This window comes from Sapajus apella, unplaced genomic scaffold (genome assembly GCF_009761245.1).
Source record: "Sapajus apella isolate SASKATOON/1434 unplaced genomic scaffold, GSC_monkey_1.0 scaffold18, whole genome shotgun sequence".
Classification (NCBI taxonomy): domain Eukaryota; kingdom Metazoa; phylum Chordata; class Mammalia; order Primates; family Cebidae; genus Sapajus; species Sapajus apella.
In genome coordinates, this window is record NW_022436958.1 from 17,994,543 (window position 1) to 18,009,443 (window position 14,901).

Sequence of the window (14,901 nt, forward strand, 5' to 3'; positions counted from 1 at the left end):
TTTCTATTATAGTTTAGGGGTAATTTGCAACATTTTCTTAGCAGCCTGTTGGGATGAGAAGAAAACTAGGGTAGTATAAAAAATTTTCAGAGTGGTAAGTTAAACACTATATTTATATACTGAATAATTTTATCATGTTTACCAAAATATTTTAAGACTATTAAATATATTAGTCCCAGCTAGCCCCATTGTTTATTTTGATCCCCCGAAAGCACGAAAGTACAATGAATGATTAAAATTTGCACCAATTACTGTACATGCTTTTGGAAGCTTAGGGTTTTATTGGGTCCTAGGAATTATTTAAAAAGACTTGGAAAAAATAACTACACTTTTATTGGGAAATATAGCTCTTTAAGCACAGGTTAAGGTATTGATTCCCATGCTTGTTGGTAAGTGGGTTCTTTGGCAGCAGAACAAATCATTTGCCCATACTAAGAGGAACATTATATTTTTCTTATCCCTTAAAAATAACACGGAGATTGTGTTTCATAGACTGCAGGATATTAGTAAGCTTCCTTGTCCAGCACCTAAGCCAACATAAACTCTTAAAGTAACAGTTTCTTCTCTACAAAAAGCCACATCTTAATACTCAAACATAGGTTCAGATGATTGTAATAGCGTGCAGTATTCACCAAACTTCCCATTTTTTAGCTGTAAAATCTTTAATTACTTCAACACTTAATTATTCATCACTCTGATAGAAGAGTATTTGTGCCTCTGCTTCCCTTCTCTTTCCTCTGCTTTCTATTTTGGTTACAGTGGATAGAAAAAGGAAGAAGGGAGAGAAACTCAGCATTTCATTTCCTTTTGGTTCCTAAACCTGCAAAATGGTTAACATAACAAAGCCATTAGATTTTATAATTTTAAAAAAATCAGCTGTATGTCAATATTTCAGCTATTCGTGCTTCATATTTGTAGATGTAAAAATGACTCATTTTATTACTTATCTTTAACAATTTATAATCTATGGAAAATGTAATTAGTGCCAATCTAAATACTAACAGTTTAGATATTGTGTTATTTGAACATTATAAATAGCAGCCTAGAACTGAGCTGTAGTCTCTCAAACATTCTTTGGAGATTTTCTCCAAGGACCTTGATTATTTGCCAAGTAAGATTAAACAGAATCCTGATGTATCAAAAGAAAAAATTAGTGAGAAGGAATGATGTTTCAAGAACATTAAGAGAAATTGTTTTAGAAGGGCAGTGCAAAAATTCACAGGAAAACAGGTACATAAACATGGAGCTTGAAATCAGGAAAAATGTGTTTCTGATTAACTACCCAGAATCTTTTTCTGTATAAGGTATATGGATGAATGGAGAGATTAGTAGTTGAAAGGAAGGAAAGAAGGAAAGAAGGAAGGAAGGAAGTGAGGAAAGAAGGAAAGCAGGTTTTTTTTTTAACCGTGCTACCAACTAGTTAGAGGTCTTTGAACAAGTCACTTCAATGCATTCCCACTACCTTTTTTGACCAAATCTGTAGGGGTTTTAGAGCTCCGAAATATTACAATTCTAAAAATTAATTGGACCTTGAAAACAATAAAAATGAAGCAAATTATAATCTTGGTAAACACAGATGTTTTCCCTTTTTTTGATAGATATTATCTAAAATGTGTACCATTAACTTTGTGCTCGTATTGTTTCAAGAATATTACATATATTAGCTCACATGATCCACATTTTATAGGTGATGAAACTGAGGCACACAGTTTAAGTGATTTACTGACAGTCAAACACTTTCAAGTTGGTGTTTAAACTCGATCTAGCTACTAAGTCCAGACTTCTAACAACTAAATTTGGCTGCCTCTTAGGGTTGCCTTACCTCTCTCTATACTGGATGATTATCCCAGTGTGACATACAAAATACATTGTCTTCTTGGTGAAAATACAGGCATTACATTTTAGCATGATTGAATAATTAAATGTATTCTGCCACAATTTCTGTTGATTCACCAACTTCTGGTGAAAAACTTCAGTATTTTTCCAGGTCAAATGCATACTTTTTTGAGACCTTTACTATTGTACATAGTTATAAAGCTTTATATCTTAAATTCTAAAACACTAATATAAACTGGGTGCTAAGGCATGTATCTGTAATCCTAGCTGGGACAGGGAGATTGCTGGAGGCCGAGACCTTGAGATTAGCCTGTGTAATATAGTAAGACCCAATCTCAAAACATAACTAACTAAATAAAATACTATCAATCTCAATCTCTAAAACTGCTGTTAGATGATAGAGCCTTTAAATATCTTGGAATTAGTGAAATTACCTTTGTTACTCATCAATTTAGCAGGTATGAACAAAGAATATTTTTGGAATCTTAGAAATAAGATTACAGATAATTTTAACTTTCAAATAGATTGTTTTGCGGCTACAGGAATACATTGCTCTTTTGTTGATGTTATTTATTCAGTAAATATCTATTAATAGTCTAATGCTATTAAGCCAATCTACTGACTATGCTTACAGAAGTGGTGAAATGTACACAGAAATAAATATAATACTATATACAATAAGAATTGGCCAGTGCCTTGAGATAGACAGAGATAAGGGGCTATAGAAGAAGGTGGAAGGGGAAGAATATGTCTTGGTTGAGGGAGCAGGGAGACGGCATTGGTGTTGAGGGCAGGCTGCCTAGAATATATAAGATTTGTATTAGCCTAAGAATAACCAAGTTTGAATATACAGGGGAGTTTTCAAAGAAAAATCCAGGTGACTAATGGATGTGAACAAGTGTACCAAGGTACAAAAATGTAAAACATCTACCAGTAACAGCTAAACACTTTACTGCAGAGAAATAGTTAAAAAGGGTTGGGAGAAGCTCATTGGGTGATGCCAGATTACTGATGCCAGAATAAGAAGCTAGAATTTGTTTCCTTAACATAGATTTTTGAACATCTGGTTTACATTTTTAGAGAAGCATTGATTTAGAGAAATTAATCTGGCTATGGTTTCTAGGATAAATTTCAGAAGCAGAAGAATCTAGAGCCATCCAGATCCTCTTAGCATCCAAGCATCTTAGCATCTAAGAGGATCTCATTATTACCAAACATAGAAGACAGTTAGACATAGAAGACTAAAAGTAGAGTCACTGATAACAGAGATGAGTCAAAAATACTTCAGAAAAAAAGGTAGAAGTATTTTGGAAATAATTGAATTATGCACCAAAAAGTTTTTTTTTTTAATTTTATATTAAGAGACTGGAAGGAAATAAAAGACATTAAAAGACAAGCAGATGAATACCAAATTCTCAGGTCTATGGTATACACACTGAACAGAGTCAAAGGAATTTTTTAAAGGAAACATCTAGTGAGGAACTGCAAAAGCACAACTTATGCAGAGAAAACAGGTATGAAAACACAGATTAGGAGTCAACCATAGAAAGGTATGTGATGAATGATCTTATCATACCCAGGCAGAGAGCCCTGAGAGAAAGAGAAAAGTGCCCCTGAGAGACCCTTAGGAGGATACATTTCAGATGAAAGAAAAAAATTACTAAATGCATATATCCACAAAATAATATTATAATGGCAAATTGCATTTATATGACAGATGTGAAACTAAGAGCTTATCCAAATTCTGATAGCAAGGAAAAAGGAGAGGAAAGGGTTTATCAATAAGGATCATAAAATTAAGTCAAATTCGCAGAAGGAAAACCTCTACAGAACAATGCAATGGGAGCTAGAAACGAAAATAATTTCAAGCAGAAGGCTGATGAATTGTGCTATATGGTTTCAAAGGAAAAGTTAAGGACAGATTATTGGAGTTCAGAATCAATGGGGACCTTTCAGAAAGAAGTGATTGTAGAAGTGGGAGCAGGATCTACCTTCTAGTTAGAAGGTCAAAAGTTGTTAAGGGAGTCTGTAGAAAGTAACCTTTCAAGAAGGTTACCAGTGAAGGGAATAGGAAATATATGTCCCTAGTTTAAAAGAGTAGTAAGATGGAATGAAAATTTTTTTCTGGTTTAGGATAGAACTTTGTTCGCAGGTTTTAAGCTCAAGAGAACAATCTAGAAATCAAAGGCATAAAACATAAATGTTAATAGTCAATGAGCAAGGGCCTGAAAGAGTAGTCAGGAGAGAGCTTGTTGAGACAACAAGGGTGAATGCTGGCCCACAATAAGAGGAAAAGAGATATTATTTTCTATGAGTCAAGTGGAAAGACAAGGCCATAAGGAAGACACATTTTTAAACACATTGAGCTAGAGATTGAAGGAGTTTAGATTTCATGATTGAGAGAATTTAGATGTCATGCATTGCCTTGATCCCCTCGCTGTTGAGAGGAGTCCGAAACTTTTGGAAAAGACTCAGGCCAGGTGTGGTGACTAACACGTGTAATCCCAGCATTTTGTGAGGTCGAGTAGGCAGGTCATTTGAGCTCAGGAGTTCAAGACCAGCCTAAGCAACATGGCAAAACCCTGTCTCTACAACAAATACCAAAAGATAGCTCAGTATGGTAGTGCATGCCTATAGTCCCGGCTACTCTGGAGGCTGAGGTGGGAGAATCACCTGAGCCTGGGAAGTTGAGGCTGCAGGGAGCTGTGATTGCACCACTGCACTACTCTAGCCTGGGCGTCAGAGTGAGACCCTGTCTCAAAGAAAAAAAAAAAAAAAAAAAAAAAGAGAACAATAAGACAGGTGAACAAATAAACAGATAGCAGTTTGTGAATTAAATTTGTGAACAAATAAACAGCAGTTTGTGAGTTAAGCAGAGAATCAATAATGTAGACTTGTCCTATAACCAGTTAACCACATCTTACTACTTTTCCAGTGCCTTAATAGCAGAAGTAAATGAAGTGAAAAGTAAATTCACCCAACCACCAACATTAAAGAAAAAAGAGAGAGAGAGATAATTGGAAACTGCAGAAAAGCACAGAGAACTAAGGTTCCTAAGCCAGTGTTTTGCTGACATGACAGAGCCCTGGAAATGGGTTGTGAGAAGGGAAGAAGGAATTCCTGATGGGTGTTATTAATGTGAGACAATAGATTAAGGAACCAGAATCACCAATGAAGGATAAAAAGTGACTTCCTATGAAAATGGGAGGGGTTAAAGAGTAAAAAGTTGTACTCTGAGGCAGATTTCAGTCCACATCTTAAATATGAGGTAGTTCCAAATGGTTTTGAAACCTAAAGTGAGGGTATATGTAGAGAGAGGAGCCCAAATTAAGTGAAGGACAGCAAGGATTTTGCTTAAATGATTAACATCAATAACAACAAAAAAGATATATTATCTAACCTTATTAACTATTGATTATGTGTTGGATACTGTGTTAAGTGCTTTACTTCTGTTAACTCAGTTCATCTTTCCTACTTACTATGTGTGGTGGGTAGTGTTCACAGTCACTGAGCTGACTATTCCCCTCAGGTTCAATTGATTAAATTGGTTGTTTGATTTGACCTTGTATAGACACAATCTTGAAAAGCAAATAATTTCAGCTAATTTCACTATAATCAAGGTTTTTCATATTCTAGATGCTCTGAATACTTAAGGTACACATGGGCATGTGTAAATATTTTATTAAGCATATTATAGAGTAGTTAACTTAGAACAGAATGTATTGCATAACATTGGCTATGGCGATAGATATTAAATACTATAAGGCACAGTCTCCAACCTGAGAGAGCTAACTGATATTGCAAACACACACAACCTGTCCAGGAGTATCTGTCTTCAGAAAATACGGGAATTACTTGAAGAATTGTAATTTTATCTTATTATTTTTATTATTTTCAAGCACAAGTAAAAGTTATTTGAGTCATTCTCAATAGTATAAAAAATAAACTATTAAGCATAATTTATTATTAGCCACTTATACATTTCTCACATATAAGAATGATGACCAACTGTAAGATGAAATTCAATACATGTTATTTAAATTAAAATGTGCCAGTACTTTATCAGTAAGTAGATAAGTAGATAGGCATTCTGAACTGATCATTAAAAATGCATCACTTATCAGTCTTAAGCATTTGGTTGCATTATGATAGGATAATTGCAGCAATTTTGGTTCCTAATTTTATCAAATAGACTCTCCAGCACTGTAATACCTAATATAGTTACTGCCATAGAGTTCCAAAACCCCTATCAGGTGAGGGTCATGGCTACTTCCTAATTACCATCTGTTTAGCTTTGTTAGTGTTTCTCATTATAACTCAGAAGGTCAATGATACTGTTCATGATAGGAACTCAGCAAGACAAAAAGTAATAAAATAGCTCTGAGACTAAGCAAGGCTCTGCTACTCCAACTGATGGACAGTTAATTACCTGAGCATAAAACAGCGAGAGCACCGGGAGAAACAGAGAACTTTGCAATATGGTAGACGTCCAAGTACAATATTATTTGGTGGTTTTTCAATGAACAATTCTGTTTAATTAAAACATGAGCATAACCTTTGGCAGAGGAGAACACAATTTTGACAAAAGCAAAACACTGGGTTTTTAATAGCCTCACAGACTATTTAGATGAGTATTTCAGTAAGTTTCTATAGCAGTTTCTCACCCTTGGCAGTACATTAGAATTACATAGAAACTACATAATACCAAAGTCAGGCACCACCCCAAGCCAATTAAATCTAAATCTGTGGAGGCTGGTACTGAAGCATGCCCATCTTTTTTTGAAAGGTGACTCAAGTGCTGCTATTGTGCTTTTAAGGTTGCAAACCACTATATTACAACTAACATTCAAAAGTCATCATTGCCAGTATGGATCTATTTGTGATAAACTACAATCTTCTTTTTAACCCTTAAATTTATACTGCTTATATATAGAAAGACTTGTGTAGCTTACTCATTAACATTTTCTGTAATTCTTCTTTTAAATTAACAATTACTGTAATTTATCCTTTAAAAACTTAGCATCAGACTCCTCAGCTCCTATAGAGGAATTTTGAATGAGACCAAAAGGCATTTATTCCTAGGAAAAAGTTTTAGAATCCCTTTCAAATGTCCTTCCAAACATAAATTCCATAGAATTAGATGACTAATTCTATTATTTTAATTAGTAAAGAGAGAATAAACAATTAGATGTAAAGTTCTTATGATTAAAAAAAAATAACTTTGTGACTATCACTAGATACTTATTTCTTACAAACGTTTTATAGCGCCTTTTTCATATTTAAACAGGTTATGGATCTTTTCAAAGTGAAACCATGTCCACAGGTTTCTAGAGTTTATATAAAAATGATTTATAGTTATGTAACCTAAGTTCACAACTGGTAGTTTCATGACCAGCTAACCACTTTAAGGACAGTGCAAAGGGCAGAAACCTGTCTTCACTATGCTTTTCAGAGGGAATATAGAAGTCCCAGTCTTCCATGGCCAGTGTTACTTCCGCGTATCTATTTGATCACCCATAAGAAAAACAAAAACTAATTTGAGTTTTACAGAAAATGTAAAAAAAAAAAAAAAAAAAAAAAAAGCTATCTATTAATTTTAAAACTTCTTATACCTGGACTTTGTTTCTAGTTTGAGATTATTTTTAATATTTAGAATGTCTCAAAAATATGTGCTATAGTCTCATTAAACTCCACACATTGTTTTCAAAAGATATTCTTTTCTTTTTGTTTTTTTTTTTCAACTAGGACCCCTACTATGGCTGGTGGCCTATTTTCTATTGACAGAAACTACTTTGAAGAGATAGGAACTTACGATGCAGGAATGGATATCTGGGGTGGAGAGAATCTTGAAATGTCTTTTAGGGTAATTGCATTTTATTTTATTTTTTGATGCTGAACATACTATGCTGTAGCATGCACATACCAGACACAGTAATTTACTGTCAAATCATTTTTGCTAAGTGATGCAAATTACTGATCAATTCGTCATCTTAATATATATTTAGAAGATTTGACAGAGTCCTATTGCATGCAATATTTACTGTTAAATGGAAAATTATAGATAATTTTTATTTTCAAAAATAATGTTTTTATTTGCAGTAAAAAATACATTAGGGCTTTAAACTGTTGAAATAAAGAAGGGTTTTATTGATTAATAAAATGTTGCTCTATAAAATCACTTTGTGTTTTTGAACTAAAACTGGAAGTATTTATGTAATCTGAATTTGCAACTACTACCTGAGATTGTTCTCAGAAAATATTAAGAATGAACTGTGATCAAAGAAATTTGGATAATTCTGCAAGTAGCATGACTATTTCTACTGACATTATTGTTTGATAAATCAGTTTGAATAAAGCTAATTCATTTAATAAATGGCCTTCCAAGTAAAAAAAAAATTAAGGAATAAATCCTTACAAATAGGTTATTAGGAAATGTTTAATAATATTTTAAATAATATGTTGTTATATTTTAAAATTTTAATATGGACACATAAGCATGCTTTCATGCTAAGAAATTGATAAGCACTAACATAGTGGTTTTCTCAAATTATACATAATACTATTGCTTTTTTTCTACTAGAATTCAGTGTAAACTATTTGTATGTGTTTGTTGTTGTTACTGTTTTGAGACGGAGTCTCACTCCATCACCCAGGCTTGAGTGGTACAGTGGCGCAATCAGGGCTCACTGCAGCCTAGACCTCCAGGGCTCAGGGATCCTCCCACCTTAGCCTTCCTAGAGGCTGGGACCACAGGTGCCCAACACCACACCTGGCTAATTTTTTATTTTTTATTTTTTGTAGAGACGTGGTTTTGCCATGTTGCCCAGGGTGGTGTCAAATTCGTGGGCTCAAACTATCCACCCGCCTGTGCCTCACAAAGTGTTGGGATTACAGGTGTGAGTCACCACGCCCAGCTTCAGTGTAAAATATTTGAAATATTCCATCATTTTGCCCAAAATATTTGTACAATAAAATTATTAGAGTTTACATATATGTATCTATGAAGCTTAAACATTATGCCTTTTAATTTCTCATTTCAAAAGTAAAGTTTTTCATTTTCATAATATAAATATGTGTGATGTCGTGTAAGAAAATGTTAAAATTTGAGAATGAGTTACCTTGAATTTCTCTACTATAGAATTCAGTGGATCTTGGATAAATTATTTTAAAATCACTAGGATGGCCTAGTTATATTATTATTTTGCCTGCAAACTTTCCTTATAGCCAGATGTCTGAGACAAACCTTAGTTAACAGAATTTTATTATTTTTGCATTTGCTTATATGCTCATATTGTAATGAAACTTGCTAAACCAAACTCAGGAATATCTTCTTGCCTTCAGGTCCCGTAAATCTTTGCAAAAGTTTTGAGGACATTTGAGAACCCAAAATTATTACTTGGTATAGTGCTCACAGTGAAAATAGAAAAGAAAAAGAAAACAAAAGAAAATCAGTATATTCAAAAGTTTAAAAACAATTTGCTTCTATTCTTAGATGTAATAATGAGATAATTCATTCATTAACTAATATTCTTTGGGTGCTATGCTGTGGTTACATAAGAAATAAAATCAACACAGAAATACTGCTACTACATGGGATTCTATTGCTCCCTTTTCTCTTGTCTTCCTAAGATTCAAATTCACCTCTTTTCTCCCTACCTGTTAAGCTTGATTTTCTGCCAATGGATTCCTCTTACTTTTATCACACATGTCCCAGATTGGAGGAATACTCTTTATCTAACTGATTTTGAAAGTACATTTCAGAAAGAATTTAGTGGAATAATATGATAAAGGAGGAGAACCTGATCAGGAAATGTAACAGGTATAAATGTATAAAAAGGAAGACTTGAGGATATGATAGGTGATGCAGATACCAGGGGTACAGAAGGAATGCAGCTAGGGGCTGTAAGAATAATCAGATCCCTCAAAAATGACACAGGAAGTTTTCTGTAATTGGTTGTTAGAGTTACTACGAAATAAAATACTTATCAGTGACGTTCAAAACAATATCAAGTATTTTAAAATATGTTATCAGTTTCCATATGACTTTAATAGAAATATGTATTTTGCTTTTTATTAGACTCTTATGTTTTAGTTTCTTTTCTGTGACATGAATATGTTTGCTTAATAGACTGTACTGTAGCTGAGGAATATATTGAATAAGGAAAAATACTAGAATAGTGCATTAGCAAAAGATTGAGACCCCTCATTTCTCTTTAATTTCATGACTTAATGAAATGAGAATGTGTTGAGCATTTATAATCAGAGGATTTGAATGTAATATCCAGCCCAATTATTACACAACAAATATACATTGAGCAAGTGATATGTTTTCAGGTGCTGAGGCTACAAAGATAAATAAAGCATGCTTCTTTACTCTCAAAGAACTACATTACTATGACAGAGATGTGTATTATTGAAAAGAAAATGTGATAATTTCTTTTATATATTTATGTGTGAGGGTTTTTTTTTTGGTCTCTGTCATGTGAGCATAGGCAAATGTAAATTCAACTGTAAAAAGATGATTATACTTTGCCCTGTAAGATCAGGAATAAATAAAAATGTTGGATCTTACTTCATCTACTTAATATTATACTGGATGTTTTAGGCACAACAATAAGGTAAGAAGAATAAATTAAGCCATCCATATTAGGAAGGAAAAATTAAGACTATAATTTCAGAAGACAAGATTATCTACAAAATCCAATAGAATCTACAAAACAAATCATTCTTCTTATCAAGGTTGTAGAATATAAGAACAACGTATAAAAGTCAACTGTATTTCTTTACACTAGCAAAAAAAAGCAGAAAACTGATATTTAATCTTATGTAAAATAATTTAAAAAATATGAAAAAGTGATAAATCTGACAAAAGATGTGAAAGACTACTATGCAAAAAACTACTGTATATTACTAAGAAATTAAGGGATGCCCAAATGAAGAGAAATTCCATTATTTATTAAGAGTTAGTAGACTCAATATGATATTAATATGACAATTCTTCCTCATATCAATATAGATTCACTGCAGTAGCAAATGTATTTACTTACTATTGCATATTAGTATACATTCAAAATAATAGTTTTGTATATTTTATTTACTTACTATTGCATTGAATCTATATTGATATGCAATAGTAAATAAAACTTACTTCGTCTAGTAGAAATTGACAAGTTGACTCTAAAATCCATATAGATATAAAAGGTATGTAGAATAGCCAAAAATACTTTAATAACGAAAAAAGAGAATTAACAAAATGGGATTTTAAAATTTATTGTACGGTTATAATAACCAAGACTGAGTGTTATTGATTAAAGACAGACGAAGGAACAAAACTGAAAATCTGGAAATAAACTCACACATATATGGACAACTGATTTCTAGCAAATATGCAAAGGCTGTTTAGTAGAGAAAGAATAGTTTTTCAGTAAGTATTACTAGAACAACTGAATATCTGTGTGGGGGGAAAAACAATTCCAATCCATAACTTATACCATGAAAATATTAATTTAAAATGTAAAAATATAAAATTGAAAAAGAAAACATAGGAGAAGAACTTGTGTGACCATTGATTAGACAAATATTTCTTAGACATGACACCAAAAGTATGAGCCATAAGAAAATGGATCAGGCGGACCCCTACCTGATGACTGGAGAGAGAAGAAGCTGAAAGGGGGAGATGGCCAGGTGTGGCTGGGTTGGTGCCTACCCTTTCCCACAAACCCGAGTGCTGAAGCTGTAATCTAGTGGGTTGCACAGCCAGTGCCATAGTCTGAGATGAACCCTGAATGATCCAGCCCAGTGAAGGAAGGGCACAGCCCACCACTAGAGGGGTGGGACCAGGCTACATGTTTTAACAAAAAACACGTGAAACCTGCGTAGCAACAGGACCGTATTCTTGACAACCCAGCAGCGCCTAGGGGTCAACAGAAGAGGCTGGCCTAATCTCCCAGCAAAAACAAAAAAGACACAGGAAGCTTCCCTAGTAACCTGAAGGAGTCCCTAGAAACCCAGTAGTGCCTCCAAAGGCAGACAAGCGACCTCACCAAGCAGCTCCCTGACACCACAGCCAGGAAAATCCACAAAGATGGGAAAAAAACAGCAAAAAAATGATGAAACCATCAAAGATGAGAACACCTCTTCTCTTTCAAGGGCTCACAACTCCTCAACAACAAAGGATCACAACTGGACTGAGGAGTGTGATGAATTGACAGAAACAGGCTTCACAAGGTGGATAATAAACTTTTCTGAGCTAAAGGAACACGTTCTAACTCAATGCAAAGAAACCAAACACCTTGAAAAAAGGTTAGATGAAATGCTAACTAGAATAACCAGCTTAGAGAAGAATATAAACAACTTGATGGAGTTGAAAAACACAGCACGAGAACTACGGGAAGCAAACACAAGTATTAATAGCCAAATCGATCAAGCAGAAGAAAGGATATAGAGACTGAAGATCAACTCAATGAAATAAAAATAAAAGGCAACACAAGAGAAAAAAGAGTGAAAAGAAATGAATAAAACCTCCAAGAAATATGGGATTATGAGAAAAGACCTAATCTACACTTAATCGGTGTACCTGAATATGATAAGGAGAATAAATCCAAGCTGGAAAACACGCTCCAGGATATTATCCAGGAGAAATTCTCAAGCCTAGCAAGGCAGTCCAAACTTCAAATTCAAGAAATACAGAGAACTCCACAAAGATATTCCTCAAGAACAGCAACCCCAAGGCACATAACCGTCAGATTCACCAGTTTTGAAATGAAGGAAAAAATGCCAAGGGCAGCCAGAGAGAAAGGTCAGGTCACCCAAAGAGGGAGGCCAATCAGACTCATAGCAGATCTCTCGGCAGAAACCTTACAAGCCAGAAGAGAGTGGGGGCCAATATTCAACTCATTAAAGAAAGAACTTTCAACCCAGAATCTCATATCCAGCCAAACTAAGCTTCGTAAGTGAAGAAGAAATAAAATCCTTTACAGACAAGCAATTACTGAGAGATTTTGTCACCACCAGACCTGCCATACAAGAACTCCTGAAAGAAACACTAAGCACAGAAAGGAACAAGTACCAGTAACTGCAAAAACAAACCAGTGGGCAAAGACCAAAAATGCAATGAAGAAAATGAGTCAACTAATGGGAAAGAAAACCAGCCAGTAACAAAATGGCAGGATCAGATTCACACATAACAGGACTAACACTGAATGTAAATGCTAAACGCCCCAATCAAAAGACACAGACTGGCAAACTGGATAAAAAGTCAGAACCCATCAGTGTTCTGTATTCAGGAAACCCAACTCACATACATAGAGCAGGGGTTGCAATCATAGTCTCTGATAAAATGGACTTCAAACCAGCAAAGATCAAAAGAGACAAAGAAGGACACTACATAATGATAAAGGATCAATCCAACAGGAAGAGCTGATCTATCCTAAATATATACGCCCCCAACACAGGAGCACCCAGATACATAAAGCAAGTTCTTAATGACTTAAAACAAGATGTAGACTCCCACATGATAATAGTGGGAGACTTCAACACTTCACTGTCAATATTAGATGGATCCAGGAGACAGAAAATTAACAAGTATATCCAGGACTTGAATGCAGACCTGGATCAAGCAGTTCTAATAAACATACACAGAACGATCCACCCCAGATCCACAGAATATACGTTTTTCTCAGCACCACATTGCTCTTACTCTAAAATTGACCACATTATAAGCAAATCACTCCTCAGCAAATGCAAAAGAATGGAAATCATAACAAACAGTCTGTCAGACCACAGCATAATCAGACTAGAACTCAGGATCAAGAAACACACTCAAACCCAGACAACCACTTGGAAACTGAACAACTTGCTTCTGAATGTCAACTGTATAAACAATGAAATGAGGGCAGAAATAAAGATGTTCTTTGAAATCAACCAGAGAGAAGACACAACTTACCAGAATCTCTGGGACACCTTTAAAGCGTGTTGAGAGGGAAATTTATAGCAATAAATGCCCACCAGAGAAGAAAGGAAAGATCTAAAATTGATACCCTATCATCAAAATTGAAAGAGTAACAGGAGCAAGATCAAAAAAACTCAAAAGCTAGCAGAAGACAATAAATAACTAAGATCAGAACCGAACTGAAGGAGATAGAGACACAAAAAACCCTTCAAAAAAATCAATAAATCCAGGAGCTGGTTTTTTGAAAAAATCAACAAAATAGATAGACTGCTAGCCAGATTAATAAAAAAGAAAGGGGAGAAGAATCAAATAGATGCAATAAAAAATGATAAAGGGGATATCACCACTGATCCCACAGAAATACAAACTACTGTCAGAGATTACTACAAACATCTCTACTCACATAAACCAGTAAACTAGGAAGAAATGGATAAATTCCTAGACACTTGTACTCTACCAAGACTAAATCAAGAGGAAGTTGAAACCCTGAATAGACCAATAACAAGAGCCGAAGTAGAGGCAGCAATCAATAGCCTACCAACCAAAAAAAGTCCAGGTCCAGATGAGTTCACAGCCAAATTCTACCGGATGTACAAAGAGGAGCTGTATGAAACTGTATCAAACAATACAAAAGGAGGGAATCCTCCCTAACTCATTTTATGAGACCAACATCATCCTGATACCAAAAGCAGGCAGAGACTCAACTAAAAAAGAAAACTTCAGACCAATATCCATGATGAACATCGACACAAAAGTCTTCAATAAAATACTGACAAACAGATTGCAAAAGCACATCAAGAAGATTATCCATCGCGACCAAACTAGGTTTCATCCCGGGGATGCAAGGCTGGTTCAACATATGCAAATCCATAAATGTAATCCATCACATAAATGGAACCAAAGACAAAACCACATGATTATTTCAATAGATGCAGAGAAGGCCTTTGATAAAATCCAACAGCTGATCATGCTAAAAACTCTCAATAAACTAGGTATTGACTGAACATATCATAAAATGATAAAATTTATGTATGACAAACCTACAGCCAATATCATACTGAACAGGCAAAAGCTGGAAGAATTCCCTTTGAAATCTGGCACTAGACAAAGATGCC

At 34.5% G+C, this 14,901-nt stretch overlaps 1 protein-coding gene across 8 annotated transcripts in view; it reads left to right on the top strand.

Moving 5' to 3' along the window:
• GALNT13 (polypeptide N-acetylgalactosaminyltransferase 13) overlaps window positions 1–14,901 on the top strand; it is a 593,565-nt gene that overhangs the window by 381,970 nt on the left and 196,694 nt on the right. For 6 of the 8 annotated variants that reach the window (XM_032286423.1, XM_032286422.1, XM_032286426.1 and 3 more), the window contains one exon: window positions 7,582–7,699. The exons of the other annotated variants lie outside the window; for them this stretch is intronic. In XM_032286423.1, coding sequence (XP_032142314.1) covers window positions 7,582–7,699 — 118 coding nt within the window. The remainder of the gene's footprint in view (window positions 1–7,581; window positions 7,700–14,901) is intronic. 8 annotated transcript variants of the gene reach the window in all.